The sequence below is a fragment of the Amblyraja radiata genome, chromosome 3 (assembly GCF_010909765.2).
Source record: "Amblyraja radiata isolate CabotCenter1 chromosome 3, sAmbRad1.1.pri, whole genome shotgun sequence".
In the NCBI taxonomy this organism is placed as follows: domain Eukaryota; kingdom Metazoa; phylum Chordata; class Chondrichthyes; order Rajiformes; family Rajidae; genus Amblyraja; species Amblyraja radiata.
Genome location: NC_045958.1, coordinates 115,758,425 through 115,783,492, shown reverse-complemented (window position 1 = coordinate 115,783,492; position 25,068 = coordinate 115,758,425). Strand labels below are relative to the sequence as shown.

The window sequence follows — 25,068 nt, the reverse complement described above, 5'->3', positions numbered from 1 at the left end:
TGCTTCTCTGATCAATGCTCTCCTTGCCCGGCCTGTCAGTTTAGGTGGACGGCCATGTCTTGGTAGGTTTGCAGTTGTGCCATACTCTTTCCATTTTCGGATGATGGATTGAACAGTGCTCCGTGAGATGTTCAAAGCTTGGGATATTTTTTTATAACCTGACCGTGCTTTAAATTTCTCCACAACTTTATCCCTGACCTGTCTGGTGTGTTCCTTGGGCTTCATGATGCTGTTTGTTCACTAATGTTCTCTAGCAAACCTCTGAGGCCATCACAGAACAGCTGTATTTATACTGAGATTAGATTACACACAAGTGGACTCTATTTACTAATTAGGTGACTTCTGAAGGCAATTGGTTACACTGGATTTTATTTAGGGGTATCAGAGTAAAGGGGGCTGAATACTTTTGCACGCCACACTTTTCAGTTTTTTATTTGTAAAAAAATTTGAAAACCATGTATCATTTTCCTTCCACTTCACAATTATGCGCCACTTTGTGTTGGTCTATCACATAAAATCCCAATAAAATACATTTACGTTTGTGGTTGTAACGTGACAAAATGTGGAAAAGTTCAAGGGGTATGAATACTTTTGCAAGCCACTGTATATATATACACACGCACATAAATTGCAATAGGCTGTTATAGCTCATAGTTTGTTTGAAGTTGTGTTTAATAGGGTGATGGCTGTGGGGAAGTAGCTGTTCCTGAACCTGGATGTTGCAGATTTCAGGCTCCTGTACCTTCTACCCGATGGCAGCGGAGAGATGAGTGTGGGGCCAGGATGGTGTGGGCCCTTGATGATGCTGGCAACATTTTTGAGGCAGCGCCTGCAATAGATCCTCTCGATGGTAGGGGGGTCAGAGCCGATGATTGACAGGGCAGTGTTTACAACTTTTTGCAGTCTTTTCCTCTCCAGGGCGCTTAAATTGCCGAACCAAGCCACGATGCAACCGGTCAGCATGCTCTCTACTGTGCACCTGTAGAAGTTCGAGAGAGTCCTCCTTGACAAATCGACTCTCCGTAAACTTCTCAGGAAGTAGAGACGCTATTAGGTAACTATTAGGTAGATTCGAAGGTAGGTTTTGCAGGAGCTTCCAGCAAAAGCAATTAAAATATATAACTTTTAGATTGCAGCTTCCATATAAAAAGATTAAGAAGACAATCGGCAAAGCTAATTGATATCTACTCTGCCAGATCTGAAAACATTTTTTGAAAAGTGCTTTAACCAGACATTAGGCTTGAGATAGTCGTCAGAAATATATTTCATTCTGTTATTGAAGGTATATTTTAGCCACTCACACAAAGTTGAACCATTGTATCCATTTATTTTGAAGAGTGCAACAAAAAATACATTTGCATCTCCAGGCTACATGGTGAACAATCAGTTAATTTAGAATAGTTCACAAGTTAAAGGAGTAGAATTAGGCCATTTGGCCCATCGAGTCTACTCCACCATTCAATCATGGCCGATCTATCACTCCCTCCTAACCTCCTCTTCCTATCCCACAAAGTCTCTTAGTCAACATTTTTTTGGTTTCTCTTTAAAAACTGGAATGGAATCTGCTTCCATTAGTATTTCTTGTGGGCAGAAAACAAATCGCATTTAAGATTCAAGATTAATTCATCTTGACTCATAATGATAGTGCAGCCTGGATCCTGGAGATGGAAACCAGGCCTTGTTGCACCCTGGGAAAGACATGGATCAAATGATCCAATTTTGCTTGAGTGGCAAAAATGCAAAGTAAATAGCATCAAATTATGGTTCCTTCTTAAACATCAAATTATAAAAGTCTGGTTGAGTGGTGTCGCAACAACATCTTGCTCAATGGCAGCAAACCCAGGGAACTAATCTTTGACTTGATGGGGATTGAGGAGTAGATTGGGTAGACCCACAGTCTCTTGCCCAGAGTTGGGGAAATCGAGGACCAGATGGCATAGGTTTAAGGTGAAGGGGGAAAGAATTGAAAGAAACCTTCGATTTTCCAGCATCCGCAGATCCTTCTTGAACAAAAGTAATCAGGGGAACATTTTCCACAAAAAAGGGTACATACAGGGATGCAACTCCTGTCCCTATACCTCTTCCCACGACTCTGTCCAGGGATCCCGACAGTCCTTCCAGGTGAGGCAGAGGTTCACTTGCACCTCCTCCAAACTCATCTACTGTATCCCTTGTTCCAGGTGTGGAATCCTATGCATCAGCGAGACCATAGGTAGGGCGATCGTTTCGCTGAACACCTTCGCTTCGTCTGCCTGGCTCTACCTGATCTCCCAGTTGCCAAACACTTTAACCCGTCCTCCCTACTTTTTAATTACCTCACCGGGTGGCTCCAGCAACGGCTGCCTTGACAAAAGTCTGTCTGTCCCTTCCATCTTTGTGCTTTAACAGTATGTGTTCAATGTATTTTTTTAATGTTCTTTAGCTTGTTTTACGTGGGGGGGTTGAAGGAAACTTTTTCTAATCTTTTACCTTGACGGAGATGCGATTTATTTCCGTATCATATCTCCGTCCGCACTGTGGCCTAACATCGAGGTGTTGGCGGCCTTTGCTGGAGACTGACTTTTGAGAGCTCCACCGCAGGAACCTGCGGGACTTTTAACATCTCGGAGCTCACGATCCCTTTGCCAGGGATCGACCTCGGAGCTGCAACCGTGGGTGCTTGCGGACCTAACCTCACGGTGCTCGCGGTCTCTGGTCGGAGACTGACTTCGGGAACTCCAAGCCGCAGGATCTTCGACCACCCCGATGCGGGAGCGTCGATCGCCCCAACGGATGGTTCAGCTGCTCTGAATAAAGAGGAAGCACATTGGACTTTTTTGGCCTTTACCCCGACTCAGTTTGAAGATGGGACCCAACCCTAAATTTGCCCTCACTCTTACAACGGAGAAGGCAAGGACAGACAGGTCATTGTGGGAATGGTTTCAAAGGTCTCTTTATCCCACCTCACCCCACCCCAGTCGTTGTACTAGTTCCATTGTTTGTAACTCATCTTCACCTAGCCCACAGCTAACAATGGTCTGTCTCCTTTATCGTTACTATTTTGCTTATCGTTCATCCATTTGTTCTATACCTCTCTTTATCACCAGCTATATCTCGTTTCCCTTCACCCTGGCTCAGTTGAGAAGAAGGGTCTCAACCCTAAACGTCACTTTTTCCTTTTCTTCAGAGATGCTGTCTGACCGACTGAGTTACTCCAGCTTTTTGTGTCTATCTTCGGTCTAAACCAGCATCTCCAGTTCCTTCCTACAACTATGTACTTCAGGGATGTTGCCTGACCCACTGAGTTACTCCAGCACTTTGTGCCTTTTTTTTTGTAAATTAGCATCTGCAGTTGCAAGTTTCTATAAGGAAGGCTCTGTCATAGTTTCTACAAGTGTGTAGGATAGTGTTGTTGTGCAGGGATCGCTGGTTGGTGCGGACTCGATGGGCCGGCGGGCCAGTTTCCGCACTGTATCTCTAAACTAAACAAAGCAAGCTCAATAATGAGAATTAAAGAGGTCAAAACTGCAAGTATTAGATAGAGTTTAAATCGGAATAAGTTAAAAGCAGTAGTCTACTTCCGTTTCCTCAGCAATACATAGAACAGTACAACACAGGAACAGGCCCTTCAGCCCACAATGTTTGTGCTGAACATGATGCCTAGCTGAACTGATCTCAGCTGTCTGCAAGAGGTCATTGTATAGTTACACTGTACAGTTAAAAGTGTACTTGGGTTCTGGAATAAAAAGGGATATTTACAATGATGTCTGACTTTTAATTAAATAGAACGTTTTTGACAGATACAACAACATCAGCAAAATAACTTCAGTGATATATTTGGATCAAGTTGCTTTGGAGATATCTGCCTCATGATTCCCAACAGTACATAGTGCCAGGCTTTACTTTGTACTCTTTCCTGGTGACAATGATCTTAGTTAACAAAGATTTGGAACCTTGAATCATAGCTCTGGGCTTCGGAGCTGATCAGTACTATCTGAAATTCTGTTCCAGGAAGACGTTTTCGCACTTTTCCCAATGGGATTTATGGAACATCCCACGGACATCGAAGAGTCAGTGTTCCCGTGATACTGCGGATTAATTATTTTCTGCTACAAAATGAAATTGATATGGTGCGTGGTACAGTATCAACCTTTCACTTGTCAGTTCATCAGTTTCTCCATTTGATCGGGACCTTACCGAGCGCCCATCATCTTGTTGAAAAGTGTGCTTTGGTCCTGTGGATTCATCAGCTCGTAGCTGGACAGTTCCAAGGTGAAGGTAGCATTGCCCGAGGTCAAAGTGCGCAGAGCAGTCGAGTAACCCTGCACCAATCAATAAGAACAGATGTGTCACCAAATGCAGCCATCTTAAACGTGAGCAAAAGCTGACAGAGGTTTATAGAACAAAGAGTATCTATCTATCTATCTATCTATCTATCTATCTATCTATCTATCTATCTATCTATACACTATTAAAAGTCTCGACTTGTTTGTTTGTCTGTTTGTGATCTCAGGAGCTACGACAAAACGGTACACAATAGAGCGAAAATGTTTGCAGAACCGTACTCAGCTTTTTCCCGTGGTCATTCATATCATGTTTCTTCACATCTATATAACTAAAAGTCTTATCTTGACCACTTCCTGTCTGCGCTGTATATTGATTTGAGAACAAAACGCTACCATATATCGCTATGATTTTTGGCCAACTCAGTCCTCCTCCGCTGAGGCAGCCCCGAGGATTTTTCCGATCGATGAAAAATTAAAAAGTTCTGAATGTTTAAAAAATCTTGAGATCAGCCGATTGGTCCTCTCGTCTGTCAATCACCACGATGAAGCTAACGCCCCTTCCGGGGGGGCCAGGAGTATAAAGCCCCGGAGGCCGGACGTGAGAGTCACCCGGGAAGATTGAGTGAGAGTCAAGTCCAGAACTGTGAGTCTACGCAGTGAGTGAACTGAACTCTGCTTGAAATGGTGTGAAATTGCATTTGAATTTGGTGGCCTGCACTCTGCTTGAAATGGTATGAAATTATATTTGAATTTGGTGGCCAGCACTCTGCTTAAAATGGTGTGAAATTGCCTTTGAATTTGATGGCCTGCACTCTGCTTGAAATGGTGTGAAATTGCATTTGAATTTGGTGGCCTGCACTCTGCTTGAAATGGTGTGAAATTGCCTTTGAATTTGGTGGCCTGCACTCTGCTTGAAATGGTGTGAAATTTCCTTTGAATTTGATGGCCTGCACTCTGCTTGAAATGGTGTGAAATTGCATTTGAAATTGGTGGTCTGCACTTTGCTTGAAATGGTGTGAAATTACATTTGGTGGCATGCACTCTGCTTGAAATGATATGAAATTGTTTTTGGTGGCCTGCACTCTGCTTGAAATGGTATGAAATTGCATTTGGTGGTCTGCACTCTACTTAAAATGGTATTTCAAGGATTAGCCGTGAGTGAACTGCCAGCCCACCAGCTGTGAGTCAATCAACTGCCAGCCCACCAGCCGTGAGTCAGTCAACTGCCAGTCCACCAGCCATGAGTGAACTGCCAGCCCACCAGCCCTGAGTGAGTGCTGCCAGCCCACCAGCCCTGAGTGAGTGAGCTGTCAGCCCACCAACCCTGAGTGACTGAGCTGCCAGCCCACCAGCTCTGAGTGACTGAGCTGCCAGCCTACCAGGCCTGAGTGACTGAGCGCCTAAGAATCCATTCGGCCCACAATGTCCATATTAGCCCTCTGGAAACAAGTCCCGTCGGCCCACAACACCCATACTAGCTTTCCAGAAAGCCCCCCCACTGGCCACCAATTGGAATTGGTGGAGAGTTGGAATATTACGTTGGAGGACCAGCCTTCCCGTGTTAACATGGGTCCCACTTAGTCTAGTTTGATGTTTATTTTTCATGCTATTGATATTTCAAAGTTTAAAAAAAAGCCAACTTTAACAAGATTTTTGCTGTTAAATTCCTTGTTGCACCAGCTTCCAACAGACTTCGATATAAAATTGCAATACAGGAACACTCTGTGCTTCCACCAGGTTTTCACCTGAATGGAATATCACAGTCCTCCTCCCGACCTTTGCAACAATGCTGCCATCACACAACACTTACTCCAGCTCCTGACAGGACAGGAGGGGGAGGGGGAATTGGTATTGCAATTGGGGAAGTGCAATTGGAATTTTATTTCAAGTCCAGTGCTGGGGTCGGCAGGGGAGTGCTGGAATCTTACGTTCGCCAACTGGTTGAGTTGGGAGACCACGCCTCCAGTGGGGGCTACGGGTTAGTGGTGCAATATTGTGTTGGGGAACGGGTTACGTTTGGGGACCAAGCCTCCTGTGTGACAGGGGCCCAATGGGACCCAGTTGGCCTAGTAATACATGAACATCTAAAGTAACTTTATATTTGTTTGAATCTATCTTCCAAATCTAGCCTTCACATAATTAGGCAGGTTTACTAGTATACATATACACTTGAAGACAATACCCTAAACAAGCCGGTGAATGTTTCTCTCCCCACAGAGTACAGCGGTAGAAAGTGGCGCAGAGATAGAGTTGCTGCCTTACAGCGCCACAGACCAGAGTTCGATCCTAACCACAGGTGCTGTCTGAACAGATTTTATACATTCTCCCTGTGACCACGTGGGTTTTTACCAAGTGTTCTCCTTTACTCCAACACTCCAAAGACGTACAAGTTTGTAGGTTGATTGGCTTCGGTAAAATTGTACATTGTACCTAGTGTTTGTAGGATAGTGTTAGTGTGCGGGTATCGTTGGTCGGCGCGAACTCAGTGGGCTGTATCTCTAAACTAAACGAAAAGATGCTGCCTGTCCTACAGTTTCTGTTCTAGATTTAAATTGTTTGTGTTGCTGGGAGGGCTGTAGGGTCCTGTCTCTTTGCAGAGCTAGAGAGACACAGTAAAGTTTAATTTAGTTTAGAGATACTGCGTGGAATCAGATCCTTCAGCCCACCAAGTCCATGCAGACCAGCGATCCCCGCACACGAACACTATCCTACATACAGTAGGGACAATTTACAATTTTACCAAGCCAATTAACCTACAAACCTGGAGTGTTTGAGGAAACCAGAGCACCTGGAGAAAACCTACGCACGTCACGGGGAGAACGTTCAAACTCCACACAGAGAGCACCAGTAGTCAAGATCGAACCCGGGTCTCTGGCCCTACAAGGCAGAAACTCTACTGCGGCGCCACTGTGCCATACTGGTAACATCCTCTCCACATCCTAAATAAACCACTGCCTTTCTGCAGGTGTATATCCCTTTAGCTGTTCTGAAGCGTAGGTTTGGATACTGCTGCAACTCAAATGTCTGCACAACTACTCGTGGCCTCACCTTAGGTTCCCTTTCATTTCATTTCCCCTGTCACAAGCAAGACTGACAAATAGCTGACGTTCATTTTCAAACCCCCTCGGTACATTTAAACAGATCTGTTGGGTAGATTTTCGCCTCTCTCCTACGGGATAACATGTCAGTTCATTGACACGGAGATAGGAAGGATTAAAGGGCATGGAGACACAGAATGGTCATACAATGCAGGGTGAACTCTTGCCCGAGACAGAACAAAGAACAAAACGCAGAACAAAGAAAAAAGAAACACTCACGTGCAAAAACGGTTACAAAAAGACTGAAAAGCAAATTGACCACAATGAAAAGATAGTGGTTGGTATGACAGAGAATGAGAGCATATGTGGAGGTCAGTGATTAAAATGATCAAAGGCCAATTGCCCTGCCAGATAGTACGTGTAAAAACCACAGCTACTTGCAACTTGAAGGTGTGCCTTTGAGCCAATTTCCTGCATGCACGTGAATAAACAGAATAGGGTGGCACGGTGGCGCCGCGGCAGAGTTGCTGTCTTACAGCGCTTGCAGCGCCAGAGACCCGGGTTTGATCCCGACTACTGGTGCTGTCTGTACGGAGATTGTACGTTCTGCGTGTGTTTTCTCCAAGATCTTCGGTTTCCTCTCACACTCCAAAGACGTACCTGTCTGTAGGTTAATTGGCTTGGTCTAATGTACATTGTCCCAAGTGTGTGTGGGATAGTGTTAGTGTGCGGGATCGCTGGTCCCCAGGGCCTAGTTCCACGCTTTATCTCGAAACTAATCTGCTTGCATCTTGAGGTTGATCCACTGAATATTATCTGTGTTTCTTAACAACGTCTACTTGGTTCAACATTCAACTAGACACTGTGTGTAGACAATGGAGCATAATGCCTCTGTCCCACTTAGGAAACCTGAACGGAAACCTCTGGAGACTCTGTGCCCCACCCAAGGTTTCCGTGCGGTTCCCGGAGGGTTTTGTCAGTCTCCCTACCTGCATCCACTACCTGCAACCTCCGGCAACCACCTGCAACCTCCGGGAACCGCACGGAAACCTTGGGTGGGGCCCAAAGTCTCCAGAGGTTTCCGTTCAGGTCTCCTAAGTGGGACGGGGGCATAAAGCATACTAATAATTTATCAGCAGATAATTGGGGCTATTAGGTACAGTAAATGCATCTCTGAAGAATTAGCTCGGCCCCATTAATGAAGCAAAAGGCCCCTAATTGCAATAAAAGGGCAACATGAACCTCTTTGGCACCAGTTTACATCAGTCAGGGACAGATTCTTCTCAGCTGTTATCGGGCAACTGAACCATCCTACCACAACTGGAGAGCAATCCTGAACTACTATCTACCTCTTTGGTGACCCGGGGACTATCTTTGATCAGACTTTACTTGCTTTATCTTGCACTAAACATTATTCACATTATTCCCTTCATCATGTATCTGTACACTGCGAATAGCTAGATTGTCATCCTGTACTGTCTTTCCGCTGACTGGTTAACACGCAACAAAAGCTTTCACTGTACCTCAGTACACGTGACAATAAATAAACTAAACTAGAAACTAAACTGACCTTACAGGCACCTTGCGTTTTACATGGGGGGTAACGTCCCAGAAAAACACTACGCAATTCAAAAATACATAAATTAAACATAATCGTTTTAACAGGCGTAAATTTGAGTGCGTTATTTCAAATATTCTGCATGTAAATTACACTTTTGTATTAATAATTTCAAAAAAGCGTAAATTAAACAAGCATAAAACGCAAGGTACCTGTATATATTAAGCACAGAGATGTATACATTCATTTTCCTGTCGACAATGACACATTGCTAGTAACAACTTTTTAAAAAATTACATCAAATGTGAATGAATGTAGTCTGTTCACAATTCTGGTCTAAAATTTCACAATAGATATCCCCTACCTATTGAGTAGGGACTGCATATGTTGGTTTAAACCGAATAGAGACACAAAATGCTGGAGGAACGCAGAGGGACAGGCAACGCAGAGAGAAGGAATGTTGAAGAAGGGTCTCGACCCGAAACGTCACCCATTCTTTCTCTCTAGAGATGCTGCCTGTCCTGCTGAGTTACCCCAGTATGTTATGTCTATCTTCCCTGTCTATTGAGTTGCTTATTTAGCTGATTTGCTGTTCCTTGATGTTTATAACTTACCATCATCTCTGCGAGTGGCACTGAGGCCAAAACAACCCGGTTTTCTAACCGGATTTGAATTTCTTGGATGCTTCCCCTTCGCCGAGCCAGATCTGCCAGCACCACACTCAAGCGATTCTCATCCACCATGATTTCCAGCTTCATCACGGGCTCAAGCACCTGAGTTCCAGCCTGCTTTAGTGCCTGGATACAAACAAAACAACGTTACATTGAAATCAGGCATTAGATGTAGAAACATATCCAGCTGAGTAGGCAAGACATTTTATGGGCACAAAATGCTGGGGTAACTCTACAGAACAGGCAGCATCTCTGGAGAGAAGGAATGGGTGACGTTTTGGGTTGACTTCAGTTTTGCAACCAGAATGCATCGAAGTCCAAGCTGGAGTGCCAATTATCCTTGTTCCCAGTCTCCCAGGATAGTGGAGTTTGTGAGTTTACCACATCATGTGTTCATTTACTTTCTGGATATGTGTGTTGAATGTACCCACAGGTTCCACAAAGCACTGGGTCAAAGTGTCTTACAGCATTGAAACAGGCCCTTCGGCCCAACATGCCCACATTGGCCAACATGTCCCATCTACACTTGTCCCACCTGCCTATGTTTGGCTCATATCCCTCTAACCCTGTCCTATCCATGTACCTGCTTAAACATTGCGATAGAGCCTGCCTCAACAACCTCCTCCGGCAGCTCGTACAATGCACCCATGTGAAAAAGTTCCTCCTCAGGTTCCTATTAACTCTTTCCCCCTCACATCAAACCTATGTCCTCTAGTTCTTAATTCTCCACTCTGGGCAAGAGAATCTGCACGTCTACCCGATCTATTCTTCTCATGATTTCGTACATGAAGGATTAGATTAGATTAGATTATTTAATGACCACACAGTCAAGCTGGTGGAATTCAGGTTCAGTACAGGATGTTACAAGGTAGGCTGATTCCCGTCAAACATAACATAAAACACAACATCATACAATATACAGTTCATGCATGGGGAGGATATGTGCTGTTATCATAGTGTGTTCAGAATTCGGATTGCGTGTGGGTAAAAACTGTTTTTAAATCGAGATGTCTTGGCGGACAGTGAGCTGTAGCGCCTTCCTGATGGCAGCAGGTGGAAGATGTGGTGTGCTGGGTGGGAGGGATCAGAGATGATTTTCTTCACCCTTGACACAGACCGTTTGTGATGGAGTGATTCTATTGATGGAAGGGGAGTGCTGATGATTTTGGATGCTTTGTTAACTATGCGTTGTAATTTATTACGGGAGTGAGTGTCTAAACTGCTGAACCAGACTGTAATTGATGAAGTACTCTTACATTCGTGCTCTATTGTCTAACAAATGTTGAATGTTGAAATTTGAGCTCAATGCAATGCAGATTCTAGATGAGAAAAACATTTTTCACACAGAGTGATGAATCTCTGGAACTCTCTGCCACAGAAGGTAGTCGAGGCCAGTTCATTGGCTATATTTAAGAGGGAGTTAGATGTGGCCCTTGTGGCTAAAGGGATCAGGGGGTATGGAGAGAAGGCAGGTACAGGATACTGAGTTGGATGATCAGCCATGATCATATTGAATGGCGGTGCAGGCTCGAAGGGCCGAATGGCCTACTCCTGCACCTATTTTCTGTTTCTATGATTGAGAAAATAAAGCTGGATGAGTGTGTTTTCATGCAAACAAGTTTCAAGTTCCCTTCTGGCCCTGGAATCGTTTGTATACGTCAGGCTTCTCTTTTGCCAAAGCAACGGGATGCAAAATGTCATTGCTAAAATCATTACCTCAGCTGTATGAGGCTGCTCAGAAAAGGCAAGTTCCCTCCCTAAGATAAGAAATGGGACGAAAAGGCCTGTCCCATTTGGGTGTCATTTGCGCGTCATTTACGCGTCACGACGCGCGCATCCTGACGCACACGTGATGCGCGCATGGCGTGCATTATACGCGCATGATGCGTGGTGATGCGCCAGGATATGTGGGATTCACAAATGATGCCCAAGTGGGACCGGCCCTTAAGCAATCCTATTCCCATACCTCACGACGGCTGCGATGAAATGGCAATGAAGCAGTTTGTGGGATCTTCAGCAGAAAAGCAGTCAACACAAGTTCTCCCTTTAGATCTTGAACAATACCATGTTCTCCAAAGATCTTAAGACATCTTTCACTCTGGACTGGCGTAATCATTTGCAGTTGTAATAATTGATAATTCAAGAAGAGAGACAAGATGGAGTTACAGATGGAGCAGCAGGACACCAGAAGCCTGTGGCAGGGGCTACGGATTGTAACCAACTACCGGAGCACCCCTCCCTCATCCGCAAGTGCCGGCACCTCCCTAGCTGATGACCTGAACTCCTTTTACGCTCGTTTCGAGAGGGGCAACACCACTCCAGGTCTGCCGACTATCGACAATACCGCCAGCGGGCTGGCTACCGAAGCTGAAGGGAGGAATGTGCACACATTCTCGCTGTCCGAGCACGACGTGAGGAGGGCTCTGACACGGGTGAACACGAGGAAAGCTGCAGGCCCCGATGGCATCTCGGGGCGAGTACTCAAGTCCTGTGCTACGCAGCTAGCTCCAGTGCTCACTACATTATTCAACCTCTCCCTGGACAAGTCCGTGGTCCCTGCCTGTTTAAAAAAATCCATCATTGTACCGGTACCAAAAAATGCCTCCCCAGCCTGTCTGAATGACTACCGTCCGGTGGCCCTTACCTCGGTAGTCATGAAATGCTTTGAGAGGCTGGTGAAGAAACACATCTGCGCCTTCCTCCCTCGGAACATGGACCCGTTGCAGTTCGCATACCGTCTGAACAGATCCACGGACGATGCGGTCTCCCAGGTCTTGCACACCGCTCTCTCCCATCTGGACAGCCAGAAGGGGGGCTATGTGAAGATGCTGTTCATAGACTACAGTTCAGCCTTCAACACGATAGTCCCCACCAGACTGGCCGGGAAGCTAATGGAATTGGGGCTCAACACCTCCCTGTGAGCCTGGGTCCTGGACTTTCTCACCACCAGGCCCCAGGTAGTCAAGATGGGAGGGAATACATCAAAGTCCCTCACCCTGAGCACAGGATCGCCCCAGGGTTGCGTCCTCAGCCCCCTATTGTACTCCCTGTACACACATGACTGTGTGGCTAGGTTCAGCTCCAACTCAATAATTAAGTTTGCTGATGACACTGTGGTGGTGGGCCTGATCTCAGACAACGACAAGAAGGCCTACCGGGAGGAGGTGGCTGGTCTAGCACTCTGGTGCCAGGATAACAGCCTCCTCTTGAACATCAAAAAAACGAAGGAGCTGATCATGGACTTTAGGAGGGCACATCATCCGAGGACGTACACTCCATTGAGGATAAATGGGGATCCTGTGGATTGGGTGAACTGTTTTAAATATCTGGGAGTCCACATCTCCGAGGATATGACATGGGCATCACACGCCTCAGCACTCGTGAGTAAGGCAAGGCAGCGCCTTTACCACCTCAGGCAATTGAGGAAATTCAGAGTGTCTCCGAGGATCCTCCAGTGCTTCTACGCAGCGGCGGTGGAAAGCATCTTGTCCGGGAACATTACCATCTGGTTTGGGAATTGCTCTGCCAAGGACAAGAAGGCTCTGCAGAGTAGTGCGTTCGGCCGAACGCACTATGGGAACTTCACTTGCCCCCCTGCAGGAACTATACATCAGGAGGTGCAACTCCAGAGCCAACAATATCATGAGAGACCCCTTCCACCCCTGCAACGGACTGTTCCAGCTGCTACGGTCAGGCAAACGCCTCCGTTGCCATGCGGTGAGAACGGAGAGGTTGAGAAGGAGTTTCTTCCCAGAGGCCATTCGGACTGTAAACGCCTATCTCACCAGGGACTAACTCTACTGAACGTTTTTCCTTCAATTATTTATTATGTAAAAGAATATGTGTGTTATGATTGTGTTATAGTTTGTTTGGTTGTTTGTCTTTTGCACAAAAGTCCGCGAGCATTGCCACTTTCATTTCACTGCACATCTCGTATGTGTATGTGACAAATAAACTTGACTTGACTTGATATTGTTCATTCTAACACTGAATCTTGGTTTGCAGATCTTACTTGCTCATTTCAAATCTACACTTTCCAATATAGCTGCAGTTTTAGACCTAGCATGAATGTACTCCAGCACCGTGTTCTATGCAAGATTCCAGCATCTGCAGCACCTTGCTTCTCGCATAAATTTAAAATGGAGTCACGCTCTCACTTACCCCACACGAGTCAATCACCACACCACGCACCCTGCCCCTCAACTACATCCACCTCTCACTTGTCAGGATTTGTCCCACTCCCATCTCTTTTTTCTAGGTCCCCCCGCCGTTTCCAACCCTTCTGAAGAAGGATCCCAATCCAGAACGTTATCTGTCCATTCCCTCCTCAGATGCTGTCTTGCCTGCTGAGTTCCTCCAGTATGTTGGTTTTGCTCAAGAATTCAGAATATGCAGTTTCTTACGTCTCCAACTTAGCGATGTCATTTGTTTATGTTTCTTTACATGTTTAATTAAGTAGAAACAGGCAAATCATTTAAAAATATTTTGTTATGTTTCTTTTCAACTATTTAAATCTATCTCAATTGTTTTTTTATATAGTCTCCAATTATCAGAGAGAGTTGAATAAAGAGAAGATAGACACAAAAAGCTGGAGTGACTCGGCAGGACAGGCAGCATCTCTGGAGTGGAGGATTGGGTGACATTTCGGGTCGAGTCCCTTCTTCAGAAAAAAGGGTGTGAGGTGACAGATGGAGGTGCTGCTTGAAGCCTATGCCTCATGGACGCTGCTCTGCTTTGTAGACACCTGCAAAGCCTTGAAATAATTGGGGATTGGGCAGCAACAAAAGATTATGGTGGTCTGGGAACAGGGCAGGAATGCAACTTGAGCCACTCAACCTTCAGTGCATAGGTATTGTTAATGGGATTGTGCCAAGAAAGGCTCAATAATAGAGCATTGCATCAAATGTACCAATAAAACAGTGTATGTAACTGATGTACTGGAACACTAAAGGCAAAAAAATAATATCAGAGTTAGATGGTAACTGTAAACTACTCACCTCTATTATGAAGAGGACACAAAGTGCTGGAGTAACTCAGCAGGTCCGGAAATATGGAAAGGTGACGTTTCGGGTTGAGAACCTTCTTCAGGCGTCTCGATCAGAAACGTCACCTATGGTCTCCAGAGATGCTGTTTGACTTGCTGAGTTACTCCAGTACTTTGTGTCCTTTAGTATATTAACTAACATCTGCAGTTCTTTGTTTCTGCTCCTCTATCATGATGTTGTTGAAGCAGCTCAGTCAACAAAAGAACACATTCAGCGATCTAGTATCTACAAAAACAACCCTGTTCATTTCCCAAGGCCTTACCCTTTGCACACAACGTGACACGCAGGCAGAAATCATTGCCAAGGAGGTGCCAGGATATACACTGAGAGACTCCAGCGTAACCACCACATCCTGAACTGGGAACCTCAACAGAGGACCTTACAAAAATAAGAGAAAAAAATGATTGAAATGCCACATACGTCAAGGTTAACGCTTTGTACAATATGCTGAGTTTATATATTTCAATGATGAAGATCAAACTTATGATGCGGTACCCTGAATACACGAGTTTTTGATTCCATTTTCGATAGCTCGGTGAGCTTCCGCAGAAAACTGTTCCAATATGCGATCTGAAATCTCAATGAGAGGTGTAGACTTTGGCCCTTCACCCAACCACGGATGGACAGAAAGCTCAGTTGTTACCAGGTTGCGTTTATCCCCTATAGTTCTGTCAAGGGTATCTAAAGGAACAAAACAAATATACAGAGTTCACGCACACATTGGTTATTATAAGGGTAACAATGCTATCTCCACAAAATTATCAAATTCCCTGGAAGGATAAGCAGACCAACGTCAGTATCCTCTGGGGAGGGAATAGACAGGTGACGTTCAGTGAATGCATGCATACTGCACTATCGACATGCATTGCTACTCTCAGGGAACTGTGGGCTTGGACCCAAAGATCCCTCTGCACATCAATGATACAATCGTATTTACCATACTGGGAATGGCTGGTGTGTTTATTATTTGCAGATTTCTAATGTAGATTTGCTGGGCTTGAATTTGGTTTTTAAACCAATGTAAATAATATTTACACTACAATAAAACAAGCCAGAACCCACCACCATAATACAATACAAACATATATCCATAATATACTATACAACTGTGATAAATCCTTATTGAGGATACATTCAACACCCTGCGGAGCCCAGCGGTTCCGGAACTCCCCCAGGGTGCCCGTGGACAGGGGGTAGTCCCTTTCTAACCGCACCTGGGCACGGACGTATCCCCGGAAAAGAGGCAGGCAGCCGGCTCGGGTAGAGCCCTCCACCGCCTGGCGCCTTGACCCGCGGTTGGCCAGCTTGGCCGCTGGGATTGTATTTGTGGCAGTAACGATGGTGGTTCCTGGACTTGTGCTAACTTCAAAACTTCTGGGGAATTGAAACTACCCTCTTCCCCCAAAAGTGTTGAATTGTCCTTGGCAATCAATTTTACTCATACCCTTTGGCGTTTTATTGCCAACCACAAGTAATTTTAGCTCATCCAGTCATTTCTGATGTGTTGTATAACTGAAGTGTTATATTTCTCATTTCAATTCTGTTCAAAATAACAGAGGCAAACAGGGCATGTAAAACAAAATAGTAAGATTAAACGAGAACTTACCAGTTTGAAGTTTGATCTTTATTTTATGAGGAGTTACGTCGAGGGACTACATGAAGGCCGTCCAGGCGCACGCGCGTCAAACTTCAAAGCAGCGGTGTGAAATCACAGATGATATACTCCGAAGCAGAATAGTAAGCTACATGATACAAACTTATCTTACCTTTGATCTTATTAGGGTGGGAGCGGAGGGCACGTAGTCCCTCGACGTAACTCCTCATAAAATAAAGATCAAACGTCAACTGGTAAGTTCTCGTTTAATCTTACTATTTTACTTCGGAGTCACGTGAGTGACTACGTGAAGATTTTAAAGCTTCTGTGATTTCAGGCCGTAGATTGGGTTCCGGCGTATCACTGCATTTTGCTTGACTCTATGAGTGAAAAACAGTCAATAACATGCAAACCATCATACTTGTTTAATTAATTAATGGTTTATTTTATGGTAAAACATTATGTGTCCCATTTTAATCTCTAGAGACATTTAATACTGAATTCAAAATAGTACCACCAAATACACCAGGGTCTGCAATTTCTTTGTGATAATACTTGTGCAACATCCTTTCATTTTCCCCAACCTGCGGCCGCAAGGATATGGTCTATTGGAACGTCCAAATCCTTGGCCGCCAATGTTGCCGCCGCCCTAGTGGAATGAGGTTTAAATTTGTCAGTATCAATTCCTGCATCCAATAGCACCTTCTTCAGCCATCTTGAAATTGTTTGTGTTGTCACTTTTTTGTGTGGCTTATGGCTGATGAATAATCCAGATTCTACACCTCTAAGATGTTTGGTAGTCTCAATGTAGTATTTTAAATATGTAACTACACAAAGTCTTTGATCTGCAGGATAAGCTGAAAATCAATTTACACCCCGAGATTCCTGGTCTGCACTGTTTTAGCAGGTCATAGACATAGAATGTAATTTCCTCTGCTTTCATTCCCATTTTGTCTATCCTTAACTTGTGTAATGTTTGTACTCTTTGAGCTGATACTAAAGCCATTAACATGACTACTTTTATCGTAATTTTGTCTAACGACAAATTTGAGATGGGATCCCAATCCCTAAGTAGCATTAAAGATGCCCTTCATGTATCTACAAGTCAAAGGGTGTGATCCTAGAACTTGATGTTCCGATGGCCTCGATAAATATGCCGACAAAGCATTCCTTGCTGTTCTTTGATCACAGAAATGATCAAAATGTAATTTTGATAAATTTCTACAACATCTGAAGCGTCTGCAGTGTGGTAAGAAATATTTTGTGTTGAAGAAACTGTTCCCATTTCTTAATGTAAGAAATGTACTGCTTCTAGGTACTTTTTAGAATCTGCAAATCAATATGATCATGTAAAGGATGAAATTCACCAGTTACAGGAGCACAAGTAGGTTTTCTTGTCTAAAGACATCCATAATGGGTTCAGTCACCATTTTTAACCCTAATGGATACCATGTTTGTGTGGGCCAATCTGGAACCACCAACAATCCTGAAGCATAATCTTGTTTGATCTTCTGTAGACGCCTATTGATGAGACAAAAGGGAGGAAATGCATACAAACATTCCACCCCAATTTAACGTAAACGTAAAATGTTTCCCAAATGTTTTCACAATTTTGTGGAAAATGTCACGATTTAACATCCATTCTGTGTAGTCATTGAAATTTCTTGACCTAGTATCTGCAATTATGTTGAATTTACCTGGTAGGTAAATTGCAGAAAGCCAAATATCTTTCTCAATGCAGCAGTGCCAAATCATGTTTGCCAATCTGTCACATGCTTCTGACTGGATTCCACCCATGTGATTGACATGTGCCACTGCCGTAGTGTTGTCAATCTGAACCTGTACATGCAAATTTTGTACCTTTGGCAAAGGGCTTTTAACCTATGCAATACACTTAGTAATTCAAGCTAGTTAATGCCATGTGTCTCGAGCAAAGGTTCTTCCTCTGCATTCCATCTACCTCCACAGCTTGAGATGGCATCCGCAGCTCCCCATCCCAGTGCACTTGCATCTGTTTGTAAAATGGTAGCTGGTGATTCAATCAGAATTTTCCTGTAAGAGTAATCCACATTTTTAATCCACCATTTTATATCCTCAATTGCTGTATTTCTTAGTTGCATTGGCCTATCGAAATGTCCAGCATGTCTTCCCAATACTGATATCTTTGCTCACTGCAGCTGCTGATAATGCAGTGGTCCAAACTGAACAGCTGGAAATGAAGCAATTAACTTGCCAATTAGACTTGCTACTTTCCTGATTGATGATTGTTTGCTCCTTACAACCCTTAATCACTTGCAACTTTTTGTCCTTGGGTAAGCTCACTGTCTTGTGTTCTGAATTAATAGTGAACCCCAAGTAATCAATTATTTTGTTGTGTGTCAGTCTGGATTTCTCTCGGTGAATCACAAAGCCCAGTTATTGAAATGTAAGTTTAACTTTTAAAACTGAGGCTTGTTGCCATGTCTTCAGTGTCTCTCACAATAACATGTCATCCAAATAAGCCATTATCAAATGGCCTTGAGCTCTTAACAATGCTTAGATTGGTTTCAGCAGTTCTGTAAACAATCTAGGAGCTGAAATTAACACATTAGGCAATGCTTCGAATTGCCACAATTGAGTCATCCAGACAAATTTGAAATATCTACGATCTTTATCTTGGAGATGTATGCTTGCCATATAGCATTCTGTTGAAATTAATTGCAAAGCATTAGTAAAATCTCCATTTTTAAATGTTTATATTGTACAAAAAATTTGAGATTTATGAGGTTTTTACAAGTTGTTTTCTCTATTACCCCTTTTTTACTCAAAATATCAATTTCTATTTGAATTTTTCTAATCACTTCTTTAGAGAAAATTGAATGCTTTTTGGAATATGTTGAGTAGTGGATTTTCATTCTGTTAAAATTCAATTCTAAACCTCATTATACTGCACAGTATATATGCATCAGATGTTATTAGTTTCCATTCTTTTAAAAAGAATTGTAACCTACCCCCAATTTGTAAGTAGGACACACCTGATATGTTTCTTTCAGAACCAGAACCACCTACCTCAGGGTTGACCGGTATCACTTTTTGTACCTTGCCCCTTGTGGGAATCCCATGTCCTCCACGTCCTGGGGTTGTACTCAGTTCCCCTTCGGTATGGATATTGCCTTCTAGCTGTGCTGCCAAACATCGGTGGCTTCATCATCCCGATGGTTATTGATTCTTCGTTGAGAACCTTCAGTTTTTTGGCAAGCACCACTCCAAAGAGTAAGTGTGGCAATTATATATTAGATGGTTTACAAAGCCTTGCAAACTTAGGATGTATGTTAGGTCTTATCACAGACTTACTCCAAAATGTGCATTACACATCATTCCCATCACATCCTGTTGTGACGTTGTCACATTTCCTTCTTCCAGATCTCTGGCAAATGCCGTAATGCTTGACCCCATTCATTTTAATACCCACTGTAGTCTCATTTCTTGAGCTCTTACTGCAGTGCCCATATAATTCCACACTTCTTTGTTAACAGCTGGAACTCCTAACCGAGCACAGTTCTGCGGGACTTTATATTTGTTCACAATTTCATCCATCGTTGTTCTTCCAACTGATGGGAAAGCAGGTAATTTATACTCTCTGCTATCTCCTCTGATAGAGGTTGTCCCTTGTTTCTGGGACTAGAGAACATTTGGGCCAGCCCTGGCACTTTTCTTTTTTGCATTGGCTCTGGTCCTCAACTGATTCGTTATCAGAGTATTCTGGATATTCCTCCTCATAATGGGTTTCACCTGGATTTCCATATCAGGTATTACATGCGATGGCTCTATGATAGGCCTACGCTTTTTTGTCCCTCTTTGGGGTACATCAAGCTCTTCCATTGAGCTGTATATTGGCAGCCCACTTTTGGGTACTGCTCCATATTCTGGGTCTCCTGTAGACCAACGTCTGTAGTATCTTTCAGACATTTCTGGTGCTGCCTCCGTGTCAGGTCAGCCCATATATTCATCTTTATCATCAGGCATTTCGGTCGCTGGCTCAAACCTGGGCCAACGTTTCCCAGAACCTCTTCTGGGTGTTCCATGCGGTTGCTCTTTAAGCCCGCGTCTTTTATACTCCTTCTGGAGTTTATTTTACCCATGAGGAATTCCAGTTTATAAATTCTATAGTTCAGACTCCTCAGAGTCTTCCAGGTCTGTTATTTCTTTATGGCCTTGCTCCCTATGGGAGTTTCAACGGGACTTTTCCCCCCCGTGTAAAATAGTTATTTCTTTACAATCGACTTTTAGTCCGTTCCTCCCACCTTTCTCCATACATAAGACTTGCCTGTGTCTCTGCACGCAGTCTCCGGAGAAAAGCAGCCTGAAAGTGAAAGTAGAAAATACTTACATTCAGGTTTTCTTTCACTCATCGCTTGGAGGTTCCACACCTCCGACCGCGGTCACAGCGCAATGCATCTGAAGAGATGACGCGCGTGCGCCTGGAAGGCTTTCTTCATGTAGTCACTCACGTGACTCCGAAGTAAAATCAATAGATTTTCTGTGTCCGTAGCTTTAAACCGCTGACTATTTAGCACGCATCAAAAGCTTTTCACTGTGCCTCGGTACACGTGACAATAAACTAAACAAACTAAGCCCTTATCCACACTATGGAATTGAGGACATCTTTCCAGTGATGTTAAATCAACTAATTACAGTGCACTTACCACTGGCATTGGAAGACACCATTATAGTTTCCCTGTAGGCTACCTGGAGGGGTCCTAGATAGGTCTCAATTCCATATTCTCTCTTGATTCGATCGTGGATGATCTCAATATGTAATTCTCCCATTCCACATAAAATGGTCTGTTGGAGGAGCAGATAATAGCTTCACATTTCAGGAGGATAAATAGAACTAAGGTATAAATCAACTATAAACTAAATGAAAATCAAACAGATTCAGGCCCATATCTATAGAAAAGGACACAAAATGCTGGAGTAACTAAGCGGGTCAGGCGGCATCACTGGAGAACATGGATGAGTGACGTTTCGGGTCGGGACCCTTCTTCAGTCTATACCTATACTTGTGCTGCTGTGACAAATTAAATACTCTGCACTGAGATGCAAAAGGTTGTTTACCATGTTCATCAGTTTTTGCAACATGGGTGATTCTACATTTTATGGGGAACTAATCCATCCCAACAAAATCAACCTTTTCAGCCAAGGAGTACATCAAGTCAAAGTGGCAGTGTAAATATTAATGGTGGGGAAAAATATTCAGAATGCACGGATTTTCCAACTTGCTACATTATGCATTATTTCCAGGATTCTAAAAAGGAATAATTCTTTTTTAAAAAAGGGAGATAAAAGTTCAGACAAATAGAGACATTCTTTGTTGGCAGTTCATACCGCAAGGCCGTAAGTGGGCATTCAGTACCACAACATGTCCACGTTTATTTCACGAGACTAAGTCGAGTTGATTGTCATATTGTTATATGCACAAGTACAGCGAAATACAAATACAATGAAATGCTTGGATGCAGCAGCATCATTGCGCATAGACACAAACACACTAAAACAAAAATTATACAGAAGTCATACATAAATTACATATACTCTACAGATCAGCCTCATAGAGTGATACGGCATGGAAACAGGCTTCCCACACCGGGCAACATGTCCCAGCTACACCTGGCTGCGTTTGGCCCATATCCCTCGAAACCTGTCCAATCTGTTTGCCTGTCTGATTGATTTTGAAACATTGCAATAGTCCCAGCCTCAACTACCTCCTCTGGCAGCTTGTTCCATACACCCACCACCCTTTGTGTGAAAAAGTTGCCCCTCAGATTCATATTAAATATTTTCCCCCCTCACTTTAGTGAAAAAACAAAATTTGTGCAAAATGAAACAAGACATTAATGCAAAAATGGATTATTAGGAAATATGTCAATGGCAGACTGCATTTGTGCAATAGCTCTTTATAGAAGCAGTTCAAATTCAAATGTAACTTCTAGTGACCCTTAGTAAAATGCAATCTGATAGTAGTTTACACTACTGGGATATAAGCGCAACACATAAATTAATGAGCAGAGAGTTATAACGTACCTGGCCAGAATCTGAATCAACCTTCACCTTTAAACTGGGATCTTCTCGCTGGAGGTTGGTAAGAGCATGGTCCAGATCTGTTGCGGATATAAGCTATCAAATATCAGCTTGAAAATGCAGAAATAAATCTGCACGGACTACAAGGACATTCTCATTACATGGCAAGTAAATAGAGATGTTAAAACAAAATAGAGATGTATGTACGACACCTGGTTGTTTCGCCATAGACGGTGGCTCGATTGTACAAAAGAAGACGGGTTCTGGGATCTCAACCATGGCCAGCACTGGTCCCTCGTGCTCGACGGGCCCCTTCCCAGAGTCCACCCCCATTCGACGGGCTGCTGCCGCCGCCAGCGACTTTGATGTAACTATGGTGTCGCCAGTGGCTGTCTGCAAAAAACAACACGCAAACACTTCAAACGCTGTTTTCGTGTGTAGGGAGGAATTGCAGATGCTGGTTTAAACCGAAGACAGACACAAAAAGCTGGAGCCACCCAGGGGGTCAGGCAGCATTTATCGAGAGAAGGAACAGGTGATGTTTCGGGTTGAGACCGAGAGGCAGGTGAGAGGGAAACTAAATGTATTCCCACACTGACCTTTCTCCCCCGGGTCTCCTCCACTGTCAGTATGAGACCAAATATAAATTGGATGAACATATCTCACTTGGGCAGCATACAACCCAGCGGTATGAATATTGATTGTTTTTTAGCTTCAAGTAACCCTTGCATCCACTCTCTCCCTCTGTCCCTCCCCCACTCTAGTCGTCGTACCAATTTCACTGTGGTCCTGTTGAGTTCCACTATCTCTATAACTCGTTATCACCTATTCCACAGCCAACAAATGACCATTGTGGGATCCACATTTTCCTTGATTAATGCTATTTTAGTGTGGTCACTACATGAAGGGCAACGCAGCCTTGCGTCCAATCTCAACCCGAGCTGCTGCCAACACTTCCCAGCCATGGGTGTCTCTGGGATGGCATCTAAGCCAATGCCTATTTACTCTATTCCCTCAACAGAAGTCAAGTGAAAACTGCCCTCGACTAAGGTAAAGGATAAAGATTGTATTTATTCTCCACTGAACTAATAAGTGTAGTGGATGTTAGAGTAGATTTGGAGAGGATATTTCCACAAGTGGGAGAGTCTAGGACTAAAGGGTCATGGGCTCAGAATTAAAGGATGTTCTTTTAGGAAGGAGATGAGGAGGAATTTCTTTAGTCAGACGGTGGCGAATCTGTGGAATGTTTTACCACAGATCCACTAACGGCTGCGGAGGCCGTCAGTGGATACTTTTAAGGCAGAGAGATAGATTCTTGATTAGTATAGGTGTCAGAGGTTATGGGGAGAAGGCAAGAGAATGGGGTTAGGAGGGAGATATAGATCAGCCATGATTGAATGATGGAGTAGACTTGATGGGTCGAATGGCCTAATTCTACTCCTATCACTTATGACCTTATGATAACATGAATCCCATTTTACATTGGATCGACTATGTACACAATTAAATGGCGTTTCTACTGAGGATCTATGATATTGCACGTCAATGATCTGTCAAGAAATCCAAGGAAAAATTCACAAAAAGATTCATTTCCACCCAGACAGCCCTGGATAGGATGTTTCGACTAGTAGGAGAGTCTAAGACAATAAAAGAACGTACCTTTGGAAAGGAAACGAGGGGGAATTTTTTTTTGTCAGAAGGTAGTGAATCCGTGGAATTCATTGCCAAAGACTGTGGCGGCCAAGTCATTGGGTATTTTAGAGGTGGGAATAGATAGATTCTTGATTAGTACAGGTGTCAGGGGTTATGTTGAGATGGCAGGAGAATGGGGTTGAGAGAGGGAGAGAGAGATAGATAGATAGATCAGCCATGATTGAATGGTGGAGTAGACTTGATATGCTTAATGGTCTAATTCTGCTCCTATAACTAATGAACACCTTTCAACAGCCAACCTCAAATCTTGCTAAGGACTGTTTCAAAAAGCTATGTTAAACAATTGTGAAATGGGAATGAAAAATGCTGGAAATGCTTGGTAGAAAGAAATAATTAATGTTCATTAGAACAGGGAAAGGTTGATAATAAAAAACATAGTTTAAAGATGCAGAGAAAAAGACAAAGGGATAAGAACAAAAGGAGAAGGCTCATTGTTATATTCAAAATAATGTTCTACGTCTCTGGAGAAGTTGATGATAATGTCCCACCCCATTCTAATCCATGGCTTGTATAATGTCTTCCTCTCCCCTTTCCCTTTGTCCACTGAGCATCTCAAGCTCTTCTCATCCTTTTTATTTCATGTTTCGGTAGTGTTTTTCTTCTGCATTGCAGGAAATATAACTGTGGAGGAGAAGGAATACTCCACCTGTTTGAGTCCCACAGTCAGCGCAATGTTTCCAGCCTCCAGCGCAGGGATCTCGATTTGCCGATCCGCAAATGGCAATAAAAGACGGCTCATTCGTTCCCTGAACAAAAATAAATCTAATTACAATAGAAGATGGCAGATTGTATAAGGCATATCTGTGAATTATAAATCCACTGCTGGAGTTAAAAGACATAAATAGTCTGAACATCACAGGAAAATATCACATGCAATCAAGTATTGGTCTACATCAATGACAATTTAATAGATATAATGTTACACACAGATACTTAATGTTAGAAGGCCCAAGAATTACAAAAGGCTCAAGGTGGGTGGCCCGGTAGAGATGCTGCCTTACAGCGCCAGAGACCTGGGTTCGATCCCGACTACAGGTGCTGTCTGTATTGAGTTTGTACGTTCTCCCCTTAACCACGTGGATTTTCTCAGAGATCTTCGGTTTCCTCCCACACTCCAAAGACGT

General features: G+C 43.6%; 1 protein-coding gene across 3 annotated transcripts in view; it reads right to left on the bottom strand.

Annotated features, from left to right (window-relative positions):
- Positions 1 to 3,733: 3,733 nt before the first annotated feature.
- gfm2 (GTP dependent ribosome recycling factor mitochondrial 2) overlaps positions 3,734 to 25,068 on the bottom strand; it is a 46,739-nt gene continuing 25,404 nt past the window's right edge. For all 3 annotated transcript variants that reach the window (XM_033018654.1, XM_033018652.1, XM_033018653.1), the window contains exons 14-21: positions 24,591 to 24,690; positions 22,444 to 22,624; positions 22,235 to 22,311; positions 20,857 to 20,995; positions 15,073 to 15,258; positions 14,840 to 14,955; positions 9,476 to 9,658; positions 3,734 to 4,301 (exon numbers count right to left, since the gene is read on the bottom strand). In XM_033018654.1, the coding sequence (XP_032874545.1) occupies positions 4,173 to 4,301; positions 9,476 to 9,658; positions 14,840 to 14,955; positions 15,073 to 15,258; positions 20,857 to 20,995; positions 22,235 to 22,311; positions 22,444 to 22,624; positions 24,591 to 24,690 (1,111 nt within the window). In that variant the 3' untranslated portion in view covers positions 3,734 to 4,172. The remainder of the gene's footprint in view (positions 4,302 to 9,475; positions 9,659 to 14,839; positions 14,956 to 15,072; positions 15,259 to 20,856; positions 20,996 to 22,234; positions 22,312 to 22,443; positions 22,625 to 24,590; positions 24,691 to 25,068) is intronic.